This window comes from Pezoporus occidentalis, unplaced genomic scaffold, assembly GCF_034315485.1.
Source record: "Pezoporus occidentalis ecotype Australia unplaced genomic scaffold, CSIRO_AGI_Poc_V1 ctg195, whole genome shotgun sequence".
Classification (NCBI taxonomy): Eukaryota; Metazoa; Chordata; class Aves; order Psittaciformes; family Psittacidae; genus Pezoporus; species Pezoporus occidentalis.
In genome coordinates this window covers 795,784-819,737 of record NW_026913800.1, presented here as the reverse complement: position 1 = coordinate 819,737, position 23,954 = coordinate 795,784, and the positions used below count along the sequence as shown (strand labels likewise).

The window sequence follows — 23,954 nt, the reverse complement described above, 5'->3', positions numbered from 1 at the left end:
GTCAGAATTCCGAAGGCAGTTCACTGTGCAAAAGTTTGTTTTTCTGCTTTTTGTCAGCTGTTGGTTAACTTTCTGCTAAGTAGAACAGTAACAACGTGCCTGAACTTTATTAAAATAACAAAAACCCTGTACAAAATCCTTCCTCAATGACACAGTGAGTTTTATCTGAGGGATTCAGATTAGTGTGCAAATAACCTAAAATAGCCAGAATAAGTGTTTAGGGATCGATTGTTTCTTGTTCAGCAGTAATTTTAGGACTAGCTATGACATTGTGAAGACTTTAGTGCCATGTTTCAAACTTAGTCAGATTGTGCAGGTGAATATGTCATGCACTAGTCTTAATCCTTAAATTATTAATGGAATTTTTAGGGGTCTGTTACCTGAGACATTCAAATATGTTTTGACCATGTGTAAGTTCTAAGGTATCAAATATCTCTAAAATATGTTAGGACTACCAAATTAAGAAAACAGAACACTTGCTCTCCTTTCAGCATTGCAATCCTGACTGGTTGTTTCTGTAGCCTAAACTGATAATTGACAGAATCTCAAAACTTCATTTTCAGTGGAAACTTGTCATTGGACTATCAGTAATAACTTATTCATCAAATGTAAAAGTTGAGGGAAATGGAAAAAAGCAAGTAATGTCCAGATAATGTGGTTTTCTTGGTCTTTCCTTTAGTCACCTTTAATTATTTTGGTTGGTACCTCTGGTGTACGTTAACTTATTGTACTCTTCGAAATAACGTGTTTATCTGTAGTGTAAGAGCAAGTAAATAAAAAGTATATGTGGAAATTTGTTATATCTTTGTTCTCTGTTACTTAGTCAAATTCTCTTTAATCCTTCAATGTAGCACGAAATATGCGAAGGGTTTTTTGAGTACATTTTTAGCTAATTCTGAAGTGTGGCAAAAGCGTTGCAACAGGAGTTGCTGGAACAATCTGTCCTTTGTGCATTGACCCAATGTTATTGTGATTTTTCAGGCTGTTGTTGTCAAGTGGCAAATAGAATTTGATTGCTGAAAGGCAGTTTTTGAAGTTGGAGGTTTTCCAGATCCATCTGAGCAAAGCCCTAATCCCAGTGTTGACCTAATCCCAGTGTTGACCCTGCTTTAGGTAGGGAAGTTGGATGGGATGGCCTAGAGCAGTCCCTGCCAACCTGAATGGTGATGTGAGTAGCCATGTACACAATTGCAGATGTTTGTCGAATGCTATGAAGTTTGATTGTAAGTGCAATGAAATCGCTGATTAGTATTTGTGATATTGTTTATCTGAGAAGAAAGCTAATGTACTGCAGCAGATACATAGTGAAGGATAAATTATGTATTCTGTCTTTAACAGACTGAAACAATCATTAATTATGAACAACAGCAAAGTCAGAAAGTCTCACAGTTTAATCAGGTATTGCAAATTGAAAGCCATAATGGTGTACTGCAGTTCCACTGTGAATGACATTGCATATTGCTGGCAGAATTGTAAGATATGTAGATATTCTGTTTTATGAGACTGCATTGTTGAGAATCCCGGCAAAATTTCTTAGCAGCTTTTACACAAGCAATAAATTAATGTTTAGTTTAGGACCATGATAACATGGCGGAGAGTGCAGAACGGGAGTAGAAGGAGTTGTGGAGTTTGAATTTTAAAGTAAATTCTAGACTAGCCATTGCCAAATAAGCATACTAGATGTTTCTGTGCCTTGGTTTGTTTTTTGTTTTGTTTTGGTTGGTTTGATTGAGTTTTTTTAAATGAATTAATTTGAGTTTAAAATAGAAGAACTATTGACGGCAGAGATTTCATGTAATAGCTTACAAAAATAAAATTAGTAGTTTGCATTTTCCAGAACTATTGTTTCCAGTGGCTCTGAGAATGAAGAAAAAAATATAGCGATCTGTATTCATTCATCATTTCACAGTTACTTTCACAACAGTAAGATCTAAGATTGTGTTTTAAAGTCAGAAGCTTTGACCTTTTAATACAGAATAATACCAAAGATGTGTATACAGATGTGGAATTTATAAAGGACTCCAGTTCACAGCATTCAAAGCAGCACTACTATGAAGGTATTTACTAAGGAAAACATAAAATGACAATCTATCATTTTAAATTGGAAAGTTGAAAAAAAAAAAGTTATTTTTTGACATTCTGTGAATCGTCTAATGTTAGGCATAACAGCAACTGTGCTGCTACTTGCTCTTCTTTTTCAGTTTTTCAGAATGGAGTTGTTTTCTCAAATGGAAAATAGTTGGAGTTATTTGCAGTCGTAAAATCTGTTCAACTGCAATTTATTTAATACACATAGATTTCATGAAATAAAGAATCAGTGTTGCTTTTTCTTTAGCTTTCTCTTCTGCCAGGTGTCCTTTTGAGAAACTTAGCTTTTATAAATTCTTTTGCAGGTCCTTCAATTTGTTGTCTTGGAGATAGTTATAGTTCTAAAATAAGAATTACTGAGACCGTATGCTTGGCTGTCAGCAATAGTAAAAAATGCGTGGAACATCTTCATTTCTTGCAATGTATACACTGTATTTATTCAGACAATTGAACAACCTCAGAAGTTTATTTCAAAGGATTTATCTCCTCAAGAAAAATAAATAATTTGCATTTGCTTTTTATTTTAAGCCAGACATTGAAGTTGCCCTGTGTTGTTTCATACATAAGCTGTTATTATCAGCAACATGTTACTGAAAGCAGCATAGAACCTGTCATGTAGGCACAGTTCCACTCTGACAGATGGGCATGGTGTAGGCATGCCAGCCAACCATTCTATCTTCACCTAACAAAGTATGAAGGGAAGAATTTTTGTCCAGGATTACCACTGTGGGATTCAGTGCAGTGTAAGGCTTTGAGTTCAGGAAATGCACTCAGACTGGTCCATCTCATAGGGTGACCAAAAATTTAAAAATAGCCTGGGTTTTAGGTTCTGCTGTGTTTGTACTGGGAAAAGGGACCAGTTGCAGTGGGGCTTCTGTTTCTTTTTGGCTGTCTGCTAAAGTCACCTAATGGGCACAGCCAAAAGAATTCTGCCACTGACACACATTTCTCCCTGATTAATTACCTAAGTATGGAAACAGAAGCAGTATGTAATTTCTCTTGTGAGAAAGCTGTTGTTTGTGGCTACATACATCTCTCTTCGGATATAGATCTGTGAGGATCTGCTGATGTAGGATGAAGTCCTAGTGTTAAAATATGATTTAAAATAGAAAAATTTGTATGAGAATAAATCAGATTTCTGTGACTGAAGATTTGGATAGGGATATGCAGAATAGTTCTGCAGGTTTTCAGAAATGCGTATCAGCTATTGCTTGGTGATTGCGGTTAAGGGTTTTGGAGAGTTCTTTATTTTTAAAGAAATTGCCTTAATGCTTTGTGCTTGATTTTATAAAGTAGCCAAGCACTTCAAGCTTTTGGCAAATGTACTTGCTTGAGCAAATGCTTTTGTGTGTTACATTACACAGTCTTTATGTCTGTCAGTTTTACTTTCCTCAGGATTCTTGTGTAGCTCCAATGTTTTAATCTTTCAAGTCTGACTCAGCCTTTAAATAGCAACAGATTTTGCTAACTTTCCTGGAAGTTATGCTGATATGATTCATTCATGCTTTCTGGGGACTTGGTTTCCATTGAGAAGTTTCTAAATTTTGGGGAAATAATGTTTGCATGGCACTGTCACTTACAAGATGGCACAGTATGTGAAAGAACAGGTGTGAAAAAGGAAGTGAATAAAATTGCTTTGAAATATAAATGGACATTTTGTGGGCCTCTGTTAAATGTCTTTTATAAACTGTACTAAGTATTCAGTTTTTCTCTAATATGAATGTTTTCCTTCTGAAATGAAATTATGTAATAATATTTGACTAACACTTCTTTACCTGCCTAGTTTTAAATTAAAATTCATAATTAAGCTTAATATAAAATTACAAGATTTGATTTAATGCTTTCTTCCAGTACCAGAACTAATGTTCACTGCATTAGAAGGTGTAGTCATCATTGAGAAGCTTTGTTCTTTTAACAAAAGATACCAAAAATAAATTCAGTTAGGGTCATAGTGGTTTAGTTTAATACTGTTATGATAATAAGTACTGTAATTACTTTCAGATAGTTCTTCATTCCCAGAGGATGAGATTTTTAGTTTTGATGTCTGCTTAAAGCATGAGAATGACAGTAAAATTAATGTCATAACCTTTACAGCCTATTTATCGTTTTCTGTGTAGTATCCTAAAGGATTTTGTGTAACGTCTGAAATAAATGTCTTGGTATGCATAAGCATCAAATTAGGTTAATTGGGTTCACCTGATACTCAGTCTGTCTCTCAGGACACCAATTTCATGTAAAAGACCTGTGGGTATCTTTCTGTGAAAATTGCTTTTAAATTATTACATATATATGCTCTGCTTCCTTTGATTGTTAAAGACCAATTTACAGTGTAGGCTTTTTTCCCATTTATTGATATTTTTGCTTCTTCTGGTTGAAAATTCATTTATCTTTTCATTCTGCAGTAACATAAGGAGTAGTATAGGCATGACAGACCTTATTTTGTGGCATTAAGGTAATTTTTACTTTTTAATTCTAACTCCACTTTTTTTTTCTAATAGATTTAATTTCTGAGCAGTCAGCAGCAGATTTAGAGAGAACTGTTGTGAGTTCTGAAGTACTGTGACTTGAATGATTTTATTTTTTGTCCTATGATAGAGTTACAAACTGAGGAAAACAGATTGACAGATTATACAGAATTTTAAAAATGTCATCATTGGGATAGGCTCCCAGAGAAAAATTGGTAATGATGCCACATATCTTCTGTATTTGGAAAGAACCAGTACTGGACTCAAATATAACGAAGAAAGACTGTAAGAATGTTTGCCTCCTCAGTATTCAATAAAAATAAAAAAAGGGACATCCTGGATTATTAATGGTGTCCAACCTAAAATTTGTTCTATGCGTAAGAGCTTAAAACAGGTGCAAAATTTGTTTAATAATTTTGATTAATTTTATGTAATAATTTTAATTTGGCTCTTTTTTTAATGTCATGGTTTTTATGGGTAGTAGTCATGCCAAGCCAGATTTATAGTCAAAATAAAAAAAAAAAAAAAATCCACTGAGAGCAGGTATAGGCAGCTGTACAGTCTAAACTTACATCAGTGTAGTCTGCTCATTCTTGCAGTTTAGTAGAGTTGTCTGTATGTTACCACGATGTAAAACTACCCCTAGATGAGCTGACATATGTTTGTGTACTGGGTCTGACAGATGAGATGTTGACTGTTTAAGTACCACGGACAGAGGCTCTTTGAAGCAGCCTGGGATCTGCTGTTACGCATTGGCAAACCTCTACCAGGAGGTGATGGTTTAGGTACAAGAGCTTCTTATTACATATGGCTCAGCACAAGAGATATGTGTACCAAAGAGCCTCAGCTGTTTGCTGTGTGTGAGGTCTTCTCACAGCAGACACAGTTAATTTTCCTTTATGCTTTAGTATTGAACTTCCTGGAAATGGAATTGGTTTTGCCTCTTTTATCCTTTACTGCTGCCCACAGAACCATCTCCTTCCTGGAACCCCACCACTGCTTTTTGAAAGTCAGTTGCATGACAATAAAGAAACATATTCAAGACTTCCTTTTGTGTTTAGTAATTGCATCAGAATTTGTCCTAACTATTTTTGTATATACCCTAAACCAATCTGTTGGTACTTCATGTGCTCAGAAGGGAGCTCTTGAGTGCATGTCTGGAATGTTCTTTATGTAAGATTCTACTTGCTGTTAGATTAGCCAGGAAAGTAAGCAAACTCCACATCCACACAACTCCTCTGCTCATGGGAAGTGTTATAGATATGCACTGGTATGAAAGCCTAGATCCAAGTAAACCCTGAAACAGTTAAAGTTCAATTTGTGTAGGTCAATATACTTGCTGGTTACCTTCCCAAAGCCTCCAGCTGCATCACGAGAGAGAGAGTTTTATACCCTGACTTCTAACATGAACCAGACTATTCCACAGCCATTCCAAAAGCTAGACCATTTTACGTTAAAGAAAATCTCTCAGTGGATAACAACACAATATTATACTGTCTTTGTATAATACTAGGGTTTTTTTACTTGACTTTAGAATGGCACTTGATGGAAGCTTGTGCGACACTGACCACACTGGGGAGAAATAGCCAGCTGTTAAGTTACTGGGTGGTTTACTTGATGTAATGCTATTTTATGTCAAACATTATGTATCAAATTTAGTGGTTAAATTCAGGAGAGGTGGCAGTGTAATGTTTGCTTCACAAATGCAAGCTAATATATTAATTGTAGCATCCATGGAAGATTCTGCTTGTCTGTCAGTTATACGGGATCCATGCAGTCAGATGTTTGAAGAAAAATTATTGTTTAAGCCTACGTTGGCTGTGATTCTTCAGAATGCATTGTCACACTGGAATTCACGACGTGCCCCTTTTTCTTTCTTTAAAAGGGGTTTTCAATTATAAGAAGCCTAAGTTAGTTGTACCCACTGTTGAAATACAGAGAGTGCATATAAGGGTATGTGTGATCCAGAGAAACACTTGGTTTAAAACTCTGGTGGTGTTTTCGCATGAGGTATGGGCATACTGGGATCCTTTCTGGAATACAGTTTTTGAAAACTATTGCCATTTTCCTATTCTTTTTGTTTGTTTCTGAAAAATTATCAGCTTCTAAGTATCTGTATTTCTTCTTTCCAGGAACTTTGTCGTAACTTTTGAAGGGCATAATGCAGAATCCTTTAACTTTTTCTGCAGGTATAGTATATACTTCCTATTTTTTTTTTTTTTTTTTTTTAGAAATTAGATGCTTGTGATTCAAAGCGTGGAAGAAATGTCATCATCATTAATAAGTCACTGTATAACTCCTGTCTGCTATTCTACCCTAATATGTGTTTTTTAAAAAGCCATTATACTGCAGAATTTATCACTTTAAATGATTACAATAGCTAAAATTGTTTTCTTCTGTAGGACATTGCTAATTACTCTTACAAACTGTAGTCGAAGCTTGAAATATATTCATCTACTTCTTGCTTGATTCAGTAGAATTAAGTGTTCAGGGTTTATTACAGTTTTTTTCATCCTCATGCATTTGAAAATCATTGTCATATTTGACCCCCATATAATTTGGGGTCATATCTATTTGCAAGTTGTGCTACAGGACTAGCACAAACAAGAAAATGTTTTCTAAATATGAACTTAGATTTTTAGATTTTAAGTGCCATTTCTCAATCATTCCTACCCTTACTAACATTATTTGTGCTTAACTGTATTTCTTCTATGTTTTGTTTCTTCAAACATCATTTTTTGGTAATTTATTTTTTCAGTAGGGTTGGTGTCTTGGATTTTTCCCTCTGCTATTAATAAGGATATCTGTGCTTCAGCTGTGTATTCCCAAGCCTCTAAATGTGTAGCCATAACTTTAATTTCCTTTCCCTTTTGATCTGTGTCACAATGCTAATGTTTAAGTATGATTTTGAACTTGAATGTCATTTTTAATGATATTTCTTAAATGTGGGTGAACGTTTGATGGATATGACATAAGCACTAATGGACCTTTCAGAACCATTGCAGGTTGTCAGTTAAATTTCCATTGTTAATACTTATGTTAATTAAGAAAAGTACTATATATTACTTAACTTGAAGCCTTGAGCTTTTGCTGTCGTTTAAGTTTATACTTTACCTGTTTTGTGAAGACTGAGTATTTTAATGATACTGTAATAATTCTGAGGAAGCTATTCCAGAAGGATGTCACGCAAATCGATCTTAGTTGACGAGTTCTGTGTCTAATGGGACTATTCTTTCAAGAGAGACGGTACTTACTGTTGTGTAAAGCTATCTACCATGCAGTGTGTTCTTCATCCATATACTTAAGAGTGAAATACTTAATTTAAATACTTAAAAGCCTTAATTTAATTCTTCCTTTAAATAACAGGAATTTGACCACTGTTATAGTTGAATGGAACGAGTTATCTTTATGTTGAAGTAATTCTGAATAGCAAGAGGAGAATATAGACTGTGAAGCTGTTTCCAAACTTGAAACTGATTAATCATTCACTTTTGAGACTTTTTTTTTTACTTATTTTTTTTTCCTAAACAAAAATCCATTCCAGTCAGTATCCTGTTATCAGCTTGCACCAGAGTGAATTATAGGAGCCATGTCGTAAGCTTTGAAGGTGAGGGTTCATGTTAGAAATCATACCCAGATCCTGGCCAGGAGCTGTATCAGTGTGAAGTCATGGTCTAGTCTTAGTCATACTAGTCTCAGTATATTTGTTTTTGTATTCTTTTACTGTCACTCTTTTTTATCCTTCTATCACGCATCACTTTTCTTACGTAAATGTGTTATGGCCCTTCAAAAATGTTGAGGCTGTTAGCAATTTATAAAGATTTATGTACAACTATAACATTGGTACATTTCTTACAGATAAAAGGTTTGAAAATAAATGGTATTGGAAGTAGACCCTGTCCATCAGTTACATTCAGTATACCATTTTTCCTGTCTTTCTGTACTTCAAAAATGCTTGTTATTTTTCAGTTAAGTATGGAGATTAAGGTTAGTGCAGGTTCTTTGAGTGACAGCATAAACCCATCACTTTCTACCATTTGTCATGTAATAGCAGGAGTTCTGTAATATGATGTGTACTGCTTCAGGGCATCTGTATTTTTCTCAATTTAAAATAGTTTATAAGAAAGCTGATTATCATTTGCACAACAAGCAATTGAACAATGTAACTCCATGTTCAAACAGATGTACTTTTCTGAATAATGATAAATATTTAATTTCCAAGATTTTAACTTTTTTTTAGGAATTATGAAGTTATTGAAGCATTATATCTTGTTATTCACATTCATGTTAATATTTGTTATTGAGCAAGTGCGCAGGTGTTTTTACAGTGCTCCATGATGACATAAAATATCAGCATGCCTTAAAGAACTGAAACACTTTTGGCATTGTCAGATTTATAAAACGTTTTTGTTAAGTCACTCTAACATGAAAGAATTATACATCTTATACAGTTGTTATGCAAAATACAAGGCTGTCCTGGTTTACCCAGGAATTTATTTAATACCTTTTTGTCTTTAAAATATACATTGGAAAAGTAGCTCACAGCCTGAAATCATGGTTTTGAGTGTATTTATTTTATTTTTTTTTTACAAAATCATGTAGTTTTTAAAAAGTCATTGTATAGTTTAGTACATTTTGTGTCCATGTTAGTAGGGTCATTTGGTGCTGGGAGATCTCAAACTTCATTAGCTGTGTAAATGTGTTTCTTAGAATCAGCTCTCACTTTGCTGGAACCCCTGCTGCCTTTATATCATTAACATAAATGCAGGTGCAAATAGCATTTATGTACTTTGATAGAAAGCAGTTGGAGACATTTCGCTGTAGGACACGACACTTTCAGATTGTGTACATCTGTTCAAATAATGTATCCAAGCCAGTGACATGAATGCAAGGATAAAAACATCTGCCCTTGAGACCATTTGCCATACAGCAGATGCTTACATCTTTGTTTATGCAGATGGTTTGTGTGATGAGCTGAGCAATGATGAAAGTGAGAAAGTTTGACAAAGATTTCAGGGTATTGCTTGGGATAGGAAAATATGCTGGTAACAGTGCTTCATTTTCAGATGTCTACCAAAAGAAGAACATCTGTTATAAATACTGATGTTTTTAGTAACATAGATGTGGGTTTTTTGACATTAGCTAGATTAACACAAAATCTGTGAAGGTTTGTTTTTTTTTTATTTTTAACTCTCTCATACAAAAATTGTACTGCCGCTACAGAAGATACTAACTAGTTTAATAAAAGTGATTACTTTTAACAGGAAGTTTCAACTGCTTTGCTTCAGTATGTTCTCAAGTTCATACAAAACATTGAATAGACTGAAAAGTTGGCAAAATTAGAATAATTTTGAATAATAACATAACTCTAAAGGCTGTGCGTGGCGCTGTAGAAGATTTCGTGACTTTGGGGATTTTTCAATAGAAACTGTATTTAGCATTCCAAAGTTATTAGACAAATAGTTTAGCTTTTCTGTTGTTTGGAAATTACTGTAGGGTAATTGACGTGAGTGGCAGATCTAAACTGAGCTGGCACTTACATGAAGGAACAGAAAGTGCCCTGTGCAGCCTTCCCGGCCCCAGTAAGGCTTGCCTGGCTCCGGTGGTGGCCAGAGGCAACGGTGACGGCCGCCCGACTCCCCCTGCTGGACTCTGCACTAAGGGGCTCCTTTGTCTGCCCGCACAGCCAGATACACGTGAGTTTAATTAGAAATGTACTGATAGTTCAGCACATGGCAAGTTAAGGATATCATCTTTGGCCTACGTTCCTGTTGACTGCATTCCTGTTTTCATTCCCTCGCATGCTGGCGCCCTTTACAAGTGTTTAGTGATACATTATCACTTAGCAGCGATGTATTCAAACAATTCCTTTACAGCACATCCAGTACGTTCTTTTGAGAACTGGTGCTGCCTTTAAACAAGACAGTGGCTAGTATGGGTGTGCTTAGCAATGCCAATAAGCATTGCAAATAACTGCAATTATGCACAGGGGGAGGAAAACCATTCAGATACTGTAATTTAAATTGTTTTCTGCTACATCCTGCTGCCAGAAAGATCTAGCTGTATTCAGGTTCTGCAGCAGGTAATAGTTTTGTATGTTCTGAAGACTAATATCTTCCTAGTGAGGACTGTAGCCTTTCTGGAGATGTTTTAGTTTTCCTATGCTATACAGAGCTGTGTCTGTCTTTGAAAAAATATACATATCTAGTTGAAGTACTGAGGAGATCGTCTAATCTTTATTTTTGTTTTACTCCGTAGTGGAATTGGTTACAGGTGGTGATGTTTGGCATAGCTCAACTAGAACTGTAAAGTCTTTTTCTGAAGAAATTTGGGTCATGAAGAACAAAAAGGGGGGACACCTAGAGCAGATAAAATGCCTGGATAGAGTTTCCCTGTTCAAAAGTTAGATCACTTAGGTAATTTTTAAAGAAAATGAGCTATTTACAAAGTCCTATGGAAAATACTTTCCAACTGTCATCCAAGTTAACAATCTGTTCTGTGTTCCGGCCCTTTCTTTGGGGAATGATAAACCCTGTGTATAGTTCATACTGGAAGATTCAGAACAGGCCAGGCCAAGACTGACAATCTTCTGATCCTCTGTTCATCTTTAATGAGGGAACACTCTCTGAGGTTTGTACCACAGAAGTTACCATACAGATGCTTTTAATGCCTTAAGCGAAATATATTTGCTCTATTGAGCCAAAGGGGTGAATTAACTGTTTTCTCCTGCACACAGGCTCTCTTCTAAGGAAGTGCTTTAATTTTCACAAAATGTAATACTTTATAAAAGGAATAATAAGCTTGATCTTCTGTTGTGCTTTGTTTGCGCATCAGTATTTGAAAAAATAAATTTTGCAAGAGGCATAGTTGCCTTACTGCAATCAGACGTGAATGTTTGCTGTCCCATAGAGGGAAGGAAGGAGGGTTAAACTCTGAGTAAGACAAAGATGGATTCTATTCTTAGCTTGTTTGAAGGGGGAGCAAGAGTCTAGTCAAAAAATATTTCATTATTTTTTCATAAAATGTTTCTACTTGACCTTTTTGTGCTGCATAGTTTCTGAGGAATTCTGCCTTCGTTTTTCTAGCAGACTTGATAATTATTGTTTCCTGCACTTAAGGAAAAAAAAGTATATTAATTACCACATATATTAGGCATATCATGATTTTGTCCAGGTTGACTTGATCTTGATGGGCCTTTTAAAAAGGACTTTACATTGATACTGACTTTTCAGTGAATGAATTACTGTTTAGGTCCATATCTTACTTGAAGCTTGCTAGAAGAAATTTCAACTGGCTGTTTTCCCAGAAAATCATTTTTAAAATTCTGATTGCAACCTTTTATTTGAATTTTTTGTTTATCCCCACTTTCCAAAGTACCTAATTTGTATCTGTAATGCCATTGAAGGTTTATGAATTATGAGTTTATGACCAGTGCTTCCATCACCTCCCATCAGCTACTTTCTAAACAATTTGTTCCGCCAAGGGGCTGTGGCACTGAAGCCTCACTTCACAAATCTCCAGGGGTGGTACCCTCTATGGAACAGAGTGACTGGGCAAAACCAACAAAGATAAACCACTGGATTTGTAGTGATACCAAAATAATTTTCATTCTACTCAGTTGAGTCCTGTTGTAGCAGCAGCATTTCTAGATAATGCCCACCTGAAATTTGATTGATTTGGTTGATTGCTGAAGCTGGTAGAGGCATATAGAAGCAGAAACACAGGCCTTGATGATGCATCTAACAGTCTCTCTCAGACAGAAGTTCCATGCTTACACAGGAACCAATGTTTTCATCTTCAGTAGTGATTTGTGTGGTTGCAGAGGCCAAGCAGCACCTTGAGCCCAAAGATTTAGCTGCATAAACCTTATTCCTAAGTTCTCTTCATGCCATAAATCTGTGTGATTTCTTCAACTGTAAAGGTGAAAAAAGTTATTAAAAATTACAGATGCTTTATGTGTCGCTCTCTTTATGTCAGTTTTCATTGCTTGATGTGAAAATATTTTGATCTGCTTAAAATTTATTACGTTACCATTAATATAAATGAGTAACTCATAACTTGAAAGGCCGTGCCTTCAAAAAATGGGAAGCTTTTAAAGTTCAGAACGCCACATGAGAGGTGTTAAGAGAACAGGTGGGTCTGCTAATAAATAGATTTTAAATTCATTGCAGAAGAGTGTTTAAAAATCTCTTCCATATATACGTTCTTCTTATCTCTCATATAGATATATGTGCTGAATTTTAGGTAAGACTTCCAAGACTTTTTTCCTCTATACAGTAGCACAAAAATGGCTTCTCTTTATAGGAGGTTGTATTAAGCCTTGGTTGCCCATATTTTATGTAAGATGTTGCTTTTGAATATTGATTTACCCACATGTGGCTAATAGATTTGATATAAAAACTCAGGTTACCTCAAAGCTGTTGTTAATTTATTATCCATAGAAACAGGATTTCATACATATTTTAAAAGTTACTTGTGTTGGGAAAATATAGTGGTATGTGAAATCTAAATCTGTGAGAAATCCAAAATGATGTCTTAGATTATTATTGTGGTCTAATGCTGATAATATAGTATCAAAATGCATTGATTTCTTGATTTGTTAACTTTTGATCAGCTTTTGCATACTTATTGTTTTATGTTACACTTTTCTCTGAGAACAGAGTCACTAGAGCCTAGATGCTGGTGAGATTGTATTGGCAAAAAGAAGCCTTAATTGCAGAAACAAACCTTAATTAGAATCATAGAATGGTTTGTGTTGGAAGGGACCTTCAAAGGTCATCTAGTTCAACCCTTTCTGCAATGAGCAGGAATATCTTCAACTAGATCAGATTGCTCAGAACCACATCCAGCTTGGCTTTGAATGTTTCCAGGGATAGGACATCTTCCACCTCTCTGAGCAACCTGTGCCAGTGCTTCACAACCCACATTATAAAAAAATTCTTCCTTAAATCTAGTCCAAATCTACCCTCACTTGAGTTTAAAACCATTATGCCTTGACCTATTGCTACAGGCCTTGCTAAAAAGTCTGCCCACATTTTTCTTATAGGCTCCCTTTAAGTATTGAAAGGCCCTTAAGTTTTGAAAGTATTAAGGTCTCCCTGGAGCCTGCTCTGCAGGCTGAACAAGCCCAACACCCTCAGCTTGTTTTCATAGAAGAGGTGCTCCAGCCCTCTGATTATTTTTGTGGCCCTCGTCTGGACTCACTCCAACAGGTCCATGTCTTTGTTGTACTGAGGACTCCAGAACTTCGTGCAGTGCTCCAGATGAGGTCTCAGCAGAGCAGAGTAGAGGGGCAGAATCACCTTCTTTGACCAGCAGAATCACCTCCCTCCCTTCTTTTGATGCAGTTCAGAATACAGTTGGCTTTCTGGACTGTTGGGTGCACATTGTTGGCTCATGTCGAGGTGTTCATCCACCAGTACCCCCAGGTCCTTCTCTGCAGGGCTGCTCTCAATCCCTTTGTCCCCCTAGCCTGTTTGATATCAAGGGCTGCCCCAGCCACGTGTAGGACCTTGCACTTGGCCTTGTTGATGTTCATACAGGCCCACTTCTTAAACTTGTTCAGGTCCCTCTGGATGGCATCCTGTCCGTCAGGTGTGTCTACTGCACCACTCAGCTTGGTGTCATCTGCAAATTAGCTAAGGGTGCACTCAGTCCCACCGTCTGTGTCATTGATGAAGATACTAAACAGTAGTGGTACCAGTAGGGACCCCTGAGGGACACTACTTGTCACTGACTTCCATCTGGATATTAAGCTGTTTACCACTACTGTCTGGTTGCAATAAGTCAGTCAATTCCTTATCCACCGAACAGCCCATCTATCAAATCTGTATCCAGTTTAGAGAGAAGGATGTTGTGCGGGACAATGTCAAAGGCCTTACAGAAGTCAACATCAATGGCAGCATGATAGTGAAGCAGCTCGTATGTATACTCTCAAACAACAGACAAAAGCAATTCTGGAAATTGAGAAAGTGGAATTACTTAACAATAGAGATTGTTCTTTTTTATATACATATTTTTTAATATAAGTTGTGTTAGATATGAATTTTCTGAAAAGTAGATCTCTATAAACTTTGGCATATGTCTCTATATGGTTCATAGTGCAATAAAGATGTTTCAGGGGAGAAAAAAAGACTGAATTGGACCGGAAACTGAAGAACTTCCCTAAATATGAACTGTGTGCCCATGATCTTGGATTACTGTTTGAGTTATATCTCCAAAATGACTGTTTATGCCAAAAAATAGTTTTAACTTATTCCCACACTGAAAAATGTTGCTAGAAATTTGAAGTTTGAACATCTGCTTTAATAGAGTCCAGTTAATATAAACCCCCACCATTTTAATTGTATAACTTTGCTGTTTTAATGCTTTCTTCTGCTAAGAAAAGTCTTTTGGAGAATATTCAAGGAATTCAGGAAGCCTCCCACTGCTCACAGAATTTCTTGAAATGCACTATAATCTTAATCTCATAAAATAAACTTGCATGGACTTCAAAGAAGACTTTTCTAAATGATAAAACGCTTATTGCACAACTAGCAAATCACATTGATACTCAAATCAGAATTAATTATATGTAGCTTTAAAAAGTCTAATATTCCCCTTTACAATTTTAGTAAACTATTTTAATTTTGTCCTCCTGTGGTATACCAGAGCATGTTTTCAAAGTGTATTTGTACACTGTGTTTTTGTGAATGATGCCCTATGATTTTCCAGTCTTACATTAGAGTACTTATATTGTTTGTTGCAATATAAGAAGAATATAAGAAGGACTTGGTGGTGTTGGTCAACGAGAAACTTAACATGAGCTGGCAGTGTGCGCTTGCAGCCCAGAAAGCCAGCCATATCCTGGGCTGCATCAAAAGGAGCGTGACCAGCAGGTCAAAGGAGGTGATCCTGCCCCTCTACTCTGGTCTTGTGAGACCTCACCTGGAGTATTGTGTGCAGTTCTGGTGTTCTCAACATAAAAAGGACATGGAACTGTTGGAACAAGTCCAGAGAAGGGCCACGAGGATGATCAGGGGACTTGAGCACCTCCTGTGTGAAAACAGGCTGAGAAAGTTGGGGCTGTTCATCCTGGAGAAGGCTGCATGGAGACCTCATAGCAGCCTTCCAGTGTCTGAAAGGGGGCCTATAAGGGTGCTGGAGAGGGAGTCTTCATTAGGGACTGTAGTGGCAGGACAAGGGGTAACGGGTTAAAACTTAAACAGGGGAAGTTTAGATTGGATGTAAGGAGAAGTTCTTTACTGTAAGGGTGGTGAGGCACTGGAATGGGTTGCCCAGGGAGGTTGTGAATGCTCCATCCCTGGCAGTGTTCAAGACCAGGTTGGACAGAGCCTTGGGTGGCACAGTTTAGTGTGAGGTGTCCCTGCCCATAGCAGGAGGGGTGGAACTAGATGATCTTAAGGTCCATTTCCAACCCTAACTATTCTATGATTTTGTGATTTTTCTAATCAATTTTAAATCACACAAAAGGACTCATGTAAACATATTATTCTTCAAAAAAAAAAAGTACTAAAAAGTAAGAAATGCAAGATACAAGGTTATGCATGTGGTGAAAAGCAAGACACAAGGTTATGCATGTGGTTTAAATGCTTCTTCTTATACATTTAATAGTAATGTTTGTTACCCATCTAAAGTCTGTGTTTCATTCCCATGGCCCACCCTGACTCTGTGGCCTAAACTCTTTCCAAGTCTCATTTCTGGTTCTCTTGTCCTTTTCCTGTTTGCCCTGTGTAAATCCTAATATCCTCTTCCATGCTGTCAGCCTAGCAGTTAGAAGAGGAGAGGCCATTTCCTTGTTCCAATGTGGGTGTTTGGTCCTAAGCTGTAGTTTTAGGAAAAATCCAGCCCAGCCTGAAGCAGGAGCACATTCAATAGATCGCAAGCACTGGAAGAATTAGCTGCTTAAAGTATCTATTGAACACATGCCAATAGCTTACAACTTTGCCAAATTTGCGCGGCTTTTCACAGACAAAAGAGACATTGCTGTGTTGAATATCAAGGTCTTTGTCTAAGGCACACATACTGGATTCTTTTCTTTTCTTGTTTTTTCTTTTTTTTTTTTTTTATACCTGGGTATGGCTGGCATTTTCTGTTGAAATTGATTTTAGAAGATTATCTGGGGCAAAAAGCCAGACCAGGACATTCCACCCAAACAGTTATTATTAGGCACAAATAGAAACATTTGGAAATCAATTGTTGTAATATACAGAGTTTGGCACTCCTGATTTGTAAGTTTTACTACCAGCTGTACTTTGCATAGGTATGTGGCAATCCCAATTTTGAATAGAGAAGGAAGATACTCTATTTTCAAGAATATCTGTGGTTCCAGTGTTTTATGTGAAATTACAGGAAGTGAAAAGTAGTATATTATTTAGCCCCCCTGGTTAAAAACCTTACTAAAGCTACTGAATCTTCATTTTTCTGAGCTCTTTTTTTGGTGCAGTTGACTGTCTTACATGACATTGAAGCTAAAGCACCCCATCTGTTTACCACATTAACCAGCATTACTCAATTCTTAAGCTATCACCTTACATTTGGCATGTAACAGGTTAGATTTAAAATATTTTTTGAGGCAAGAAAAATGGCAAAAAGCAAGTTGCAGTAGCTTTCTTAATGCAGTAACTGGAAGTTAATGTTTTATGTTGTCATTTTATACTGTCTTTTTCTGGTTTTCATTGGGTTTGGGGGTGGTTTGGGGTGTTTTTTTGTCCTGAGATCTATTTATAACTGATTGAAGCACTTTTGCAGGTGGTGTTTTTTTGCATGCTAATCCTGCAGTGAAACATTGTGTCCAACAAAGTATGCTGGGTCAGCAAAAAAAACAAGAAACTTGTGCTGGAAAGACAGTATCCACAGGTATTTAGTGTGTATGGAGATTTGGCAAAATGAATAATTAACTATCATTGACAGAAAAAAATCTGGTAGAAAGTTGTGCATTTTCTTCTTTCCCATAGAAAAGATATTCTTCTTTTCACATTCAGCAAAAGACAACAAACACCCATGGAATAAAATATTTCATTATTCTTTTTCATATGTGTTCTGCATTTCCCTTCAAAACAAGATAATCCTTTTTTGTGTTTGTGTTATTTTCTGTCACTTCTCCAGTCATAACAATTTAAATACATTCTTATGCAAGTGAAGTGGTCCTAAAAGGATTATTAAAAAAAAATTAACATTATTACGCAATAGTTTCTGGTGTATTAGTGGTTTATTCTAATATTCAAAATAGACCAGATTAGTGGGGAAAATTAAATTTCTTCTCAAGTTTTCTACAGTGTCTGAGTTCAGCAATGTTACATGCATTACATAGAGAACAAACTGAAGGAGGTACAAAGAGAAGGCAGGACAGATTGGAGTAGACTAGACGTGAATAACTTGGGAAGGAAGGGGAACCATGAATGAAGAGGAGCCCTGTGGAAGACTTTGTTTCCCCCAGAGGATTCTTCCCAGCATGACTATTGTCAAAGACTTTGATGCACTGTTGTTTATTTTTTTTTAATTTGTGTATCACTATCCAGTCCTATACAATTTTAAGGTTATTTAGAATGGGTGAGACAAGAGCTTATGACATCCTGCAAGTTTCTCAGTGGTTTGATATTGCAGGTGCTAGCATGGTAACCCTTAATGTTTTAACAGTGACTTTTAAAGTATATGAATTGAACTGCATTTGATTTAACATTGTGCTTAATGAAAGTGTCTACCTGTTGCCCCAGTTCTATGCCTATTTGAAAGACTTAGAACATGAAAGTTAAAAATGGGCATCACACCATTTAGGTATTAAATCTAAGGTTTTGTTAATTTCATTATTCTTAATAAAAATTTTAGAGGAAGTGTAAAAATTTTTGGCTTCTAGTGAAGAACCTGTAGACTGATGTGTAGAAAGAAAGTTGTCTAAAACAAAGGGCCATCCTCAAAAATGCCATTGCAGAACCTACCTTAACTGAAAATTCCCTTTCTTAGATGGAAGACTTCATTCCAAAAGCATTGAAGGCTTTTCCTCAGGTCACAACTGACAAGTCAGAATGAGTCTTTTGAATCAGAAATAGTTTGGCAGAAAGTGTGGAATAGAAGTGGAATGTCCCTAGAAGTGCATATTAAGTTTCCAAATGGTCTTATTGTAGCCAGGGAGCCAGAACGTAGTCGAGTCATTCAGTGCCAGGGTGGTGAACAGAAATTACTGGAACGATCTCTGTGTGCAAAGGAAATTGTTGGAGCTTTTTGCCAAGTATAAATGGAAAAAATAGTTTGGGTCACTGATGATACTTGCACGTTCTGGGTAGGGTCAGCAGGACCTCCAGTCTGTGAATTGACTGACTGCTTTTTCTTCATGCAAGATGCTACATAATCTTCCACCAGTTCTTCCAATTAGCTTTTCCAGTCCATAAGCAAAATTTTAACTGAGTGTGGAGGATCATCAGACAGCTAGTCTGCATCTAGCCCGTCTCTATATTTAGACACTGGCTAAGCTGCTTAACTACAGCAGCTGTGTTGGATGAGAGGGAAATGAGTATCTGTTGCTTACCAGAAGCACTGCAATGAATATTTCTGCACTAGATTCTAATATAAAATTGGGGTGGGGCAAGGAAAAAAAAAAGCTTCACTGAAGGCTGATTCCAAACATAGCTTGCCTGGAAGATGTATTTATGATAAAATTGCGCTTGCTGGAATAAGAGCGTTTGTGTAAAAATCCCTTCTCAAGCAGTTCTGTCAATGCTTAGTATTGTGTTAACTGCATAAGAAGAATATTGGTCTAAATGGACCTTGTTTCAAAGAGCATTTTGTGGTTGATATTTATGAAGGTCTTGGCTTCTAGAAGGATACTTTCTTGTGGAATGCTGAGAAAATATGTGGAGATTCTTTCGTTAAAGAGAAGTGATTTTATTGCCTAATTTTGCAGTAGGCAAGTCAGCATATTTGGGACGCATATGCTTACTTTTAAAGGTAGTGTCAAGTGTAATTTCTACAAATACTGCCTTCTACGCTCAAATTAACCTTTCTTTTGTGGTGCTTTAGCTGCCATTTCTACATTTTTGTAAGGGTAGTGTGTCTGGAGCAAAACTTCGGTCTTTTCCTGAACTCAAATAATTTGTTGCCATTAGTAGAGAGCAGGCGCCTTATAACTTGAAGTGTAAAGTAGCACAGGTAGCAGTCTGCTGAAGTGCTGGTTTTCCTAAAAAGTTTATGCAAATTAAAAGCAGCAGCAAGAGGATATCCGGCAGGAAACAAAAAATAATCTGAGTATTACTAGCAATTTTTGTAGTTGAAAACAAAGGTTTCTATGTATTTGGTGCTTGTAGATTGTCAAAAATTAAGTTCTTAAGTGAGAAATAGTATATGCTTTTTGCTTTTGGAGAGTAAAAAGGACTGTAGGGAAACAGAACTTTAAATTTAGGATGTTTCTGCTTTTTCCAGGCTGCACAAACTCTGTAGGTCTGGACTTACCCCAGGGATCTCTCTGTTTGTGCAGGATTTCCGTATATAGTAGTCCAGTCTACACAAAATTTCCTTATCTAGTAGTCCAGTCCACACAGAGTATCTAGAAATTCTGGACATCTCTACAGACATTGAGCAGAAAGAAAGTTATGGTTGTGCCCAGTAGTTTCACTTAATTGGAGGATCAAGAAGATGCATAATAGACTTCATGTTTGATGCTACAGATGGCAATAAATGGATCAAAGGTTTATTCCCTACATAGTTATTACTCTCTAACCTTGTGTAGGTCAGAGGGTTTTGAGAAGCATCAGACTAACTATGTATGAACCAAACAATTTATGTGTGATTGCTCAGTGAAACTGGCATGTCCTGAAGGCAGTGGATTTACTGCACATGTGCATACCATGAGTATGTGCATATATCAGTCCAGAAGTTTTGGTCATGAAATTTGATGGTTCTGTAACTTACAGTGTACTTTGCTAAGTGTGTCACGTGTGAGAAGAACATCCAGGATTAAGATAAACATACTGGAGTTTCCAGCATTGGTAATAAATCACACTTACCTCTATAAGTCCATAACCATGTATGGCATTTGTAATACCAGGCTTTAAAATAGTAAGGAATGGAAAAATCCCTATGGAATTATCTTACTGCAATATTTGAAGGTCCCAGCATTTACTATTACATGTTCTATTCAAACGTGATTCCTCTCTAGATGAATTTTTCTTACATTGTTGCCTTCCCAAATTGCCTTCCTGCTTAGGATCTTTGTAGTTGAATTTTCTGTGGTTGAGATTGCTGGGAATCTTTTTTTTTTTTTTTTTTTCCTCCCCACAGGAAACCTATCCCATTTTTTTAAGTACTGGAAGCACCAGTAGTTGAATGGGGCTGTTATATGAAATGGTAGTGGTACAATGAGCTATACAGCAAATCCTATTGTATGGAGTGCCTGAAAAGGTCAGCATACATCTCTGCTGCTCAGTGCAGATTATCTTCCACATTTTACCGTTTTCCTTATATTTATTTAATTATCCACACATTCTTCTTTACTAAAAATGTTTGCAACACTAACCAATACAAGCAGAAATAAGAAGGAACCGTGATAAAACCTTGATAAATTGCATCTTTCAAGAAAATATTTGAATAACTTAACTACAGTAGTCCTGTGTATTAAAGGCACATAGGCAATGTGTGTGATTGAGTATTTAACAGTGGTGCGTCTTCTCTCATTACACTATTTGCAAGTTTTATATCAGTAATTTTTTTTAACACTTCTATCAGGTAAGCTTTGGTCTGTTGCTGATAAAACCCACAAATTCTAAATTCTGCAGAAACTCTAAAAGATCGCATTGACTTTGGTTGAGAGATACAATCAGAACGGGTGTTCAGAAAAGTTCTGCATCATAGGATTTCAATCCTGTCCTTCCAGCTGAGTATTTCCAACATGCTAGTCAGCTTTTCCAGGGCAGAAGAGGCTTTTAAGTGCATTTGTTCTGAAATGCCATGTAGTTTCTAAACTAAATGAAACATTCATTTAAGATGAGATTAAGAGGTTTGTTTTTGCATATCTGTATTCAAGCACATTGCTTCAGGGAATATTCTTGTCCATGAAACGTGTAATTCTAAACTTAATTTAGTGGTCATTTAAATACCTAATTATTTTTAATAAATTTGTGTATAATAGTATCTGTTGTAAGTAGTTTTATTTTCAATACTGTATTTTTTTTAAAAAGAAATACTGTATTATATTGCATCTTTCTTATGTTGTTATTACAGATAAACACAAATCCCCTTCAGATATAATACGAAGTTTTCAGAAGAAAAATCAGTTTAGGACCATTGCTCCAAAACTGGTACCAAAAATTTTAACATCTTCAGTGGTTTCTTGTCTTCAGTCATCTTCGCCTGATCAAAAGCCACCAATTTCAGTTGCAGGTTCTAAACCACTGGTGGTACCAACTCAAAACTATGCTCTTATGCAGGTGCCTGGTCATGAGGGAACTTTCTCCTTGTTGGCCTTGCCATACGTTGCCCCTGGCCTAACACAGCAAGTCCAGCAGTCAAATGTGGGCCCTTCTAAAAACCCAAAGCTGCCTATCCCTAGGTACCAATCTGTAAGAAATAAAATGCTGAGTGACAAAAAAATGGCACAGATGTCTGGTTTGGGTGCACATAACAAGGTTCCTACCAAAGCATCGATCTCATCACAGGCTTCCCTCGTGACTGCTTTAAGTGAAGACTGTCCTGAAACTCATTCTAGTTCAGATTCAACTGAGCAAGCAATGCTAACAGACCGTGACTCAGCTGAAATTACCGTTGACACATTAGTAAATAAAAGCAATTGTGTGGAATCTGGATCTCTTTTAGAGAACAAACCTGAAAGTGCCAATAGTAATGTTTCTGGACCATCTGTAGTTAAAGACTCTCTATCCAAGCTGGCAAGTACAATTAATCCCAAGAAAACAAGTCTACGCTCTGTGAAGAGAGCATCTGAAACCACAAGAGAGTCATTCATAACATCTGAGAAACTAAAGGAAAAACCCACAAATTCCGCAAATTCTGTTGCTGTCCTGTCACCAGCATTTTTTGGCAGTACAATACAGATGACTCCATCAGCACCAAAAGGAAAACTTCCTATTTTGCCTTACTCAAGGGTAAAAAATTCAGTGTTCTGTAAATCTAAGGAGAATACTAATGTTACAGATGCATCTGGTCCTTCACCAAGTTCTGAATGTGAAAAGACACCAGCTTTGGCAAAAACCTTTCATGTTCCTGCTAAAGCATCTGATAAGCGGTTAGCTGTGTCATTTACACAAGTCCCCAAACAAACCATTCGAGAACATACCTTCTCTCCATCCAATAAAGTGGATGTTGACAGTCTTAAAAAAAAGAACAGTGCAGCCTCTAAAAGAAGAGGCAGGAAAAGAAGAGCCCCAGATGATTTGTTGGCTTTTCAGACCAAGCGAAGGAAATGCATCATTAATAAGTTTAAAGAAGGAAGAGAGAGGGCGAAAGTTGATCTTCAGCCACCCGATGGCAAAAAAGCAGAGGCAGTGAAAAAATACCGTAGTATTAGACCAAAACCAGTGTTAGTTGTGCAGACTTTTGCACCTCTGACTTCTGCAGCAACAGTAGAGACACCATCTCCTGACCGCTTAGACCAAGGAACTTTTTTAAATAGATCACTTCCCAAAAAACATATAAGTTATAAGCATAGTGATGCTACATCAGCTAAATCAAGTGATTTAAGTAGAAATGCATGTTCAGACGTACCTAAGCAGTTGCATAAATGTCATGTTTGTAACCACATCTTCCAGTTTAAACACCATCTTCAGGACCATATGAACACCCACACAAACAAACGGCCCTACAGCTGTCGAATTTGCCGCAAAGCGTATATTCATTCTGGAAGCCTGAGTACGCATATGAAACTTCATCACAATGAAGGCAAACCCCAAAAGCTCGTGTGCTGTGAATTCTGTGCTAAAGTTTTTGGCCATGCAAAAGTGTATTTTGGACACCTCAGAGAAGTCCACAGGGTTGTTATCAGCACAGAGCCCTCTACTAGTGAGCAACAGCTGCAAGATGCTTTGAAGAAGAGAGACACAAATATAAAAGAGGCGGAAGAAGCAACAGAGAGGTGAGTATTTTCACTAATTAAATGTGAATGAAAACAGGATTTCAAGTTGCCAGTCGAGATTCATAAATATCACCCTTATGAAAACTGTTGCTTTTTTCCTCCAGTCAGTGAGATTCCTAAAGGTTTAAATATTTTGTTACAAAATCTATTCAATCCATTAGACCATCTGGTATATTTTAGCTGATTTGTTGACTATGAAGTATTACTGACTCATGAATAACCAAAGTAATTTTGCATATATTCTAGTACTATGCAATATACTGCCAGTTGAGCTATTTTGATCAGTTGATTTCTCATAGCTAACACTTTTTCTGTTTATCTTTGCT

The 23,954-nt window shown here is 36.6% G+C and overlaps 1 protein-coding gene across 17 annotated transcripts in view; it reads left to right on the top strand.

The window, feature by feature from the left end:
• Positions 1–23,954, top strand: part of ZNF438 (zinc finger protein 438) — a 51,900-nt gene that overhangs the window by 24,335 nt on the left and 3,611 nt on the right. For 5 of the 17 annotated variants that reach the window (XM_062617360.1, XM_062617362.1, XM_062617359.1 and 2 more), the window contains 2 exons: positions 6,686–6,742; positions 21,765–23,628. In XM_062617360.1, the coding sequence (XP_062473344.1) occupies positions 6,715–6,742; positions 21,765–23,628 (1,892 nt within the window). In that variant the 5' untranslated portion in view covers positions 6,686–6,714. Of the gene's footprint in view, positions 1–801; positions 1,169–5,316; positions 5,339–6,685; positions 6,743–10,049; positions 10,250–17,303; positions 17,412–21,764; positions 23,629–23,954 lie in introns of those variants that run through there. The other 12 variants (XM_062617355.1, XM_062617358.1, XM_062617356.1 and 9 more) reach the window with 8 other exon arrangements.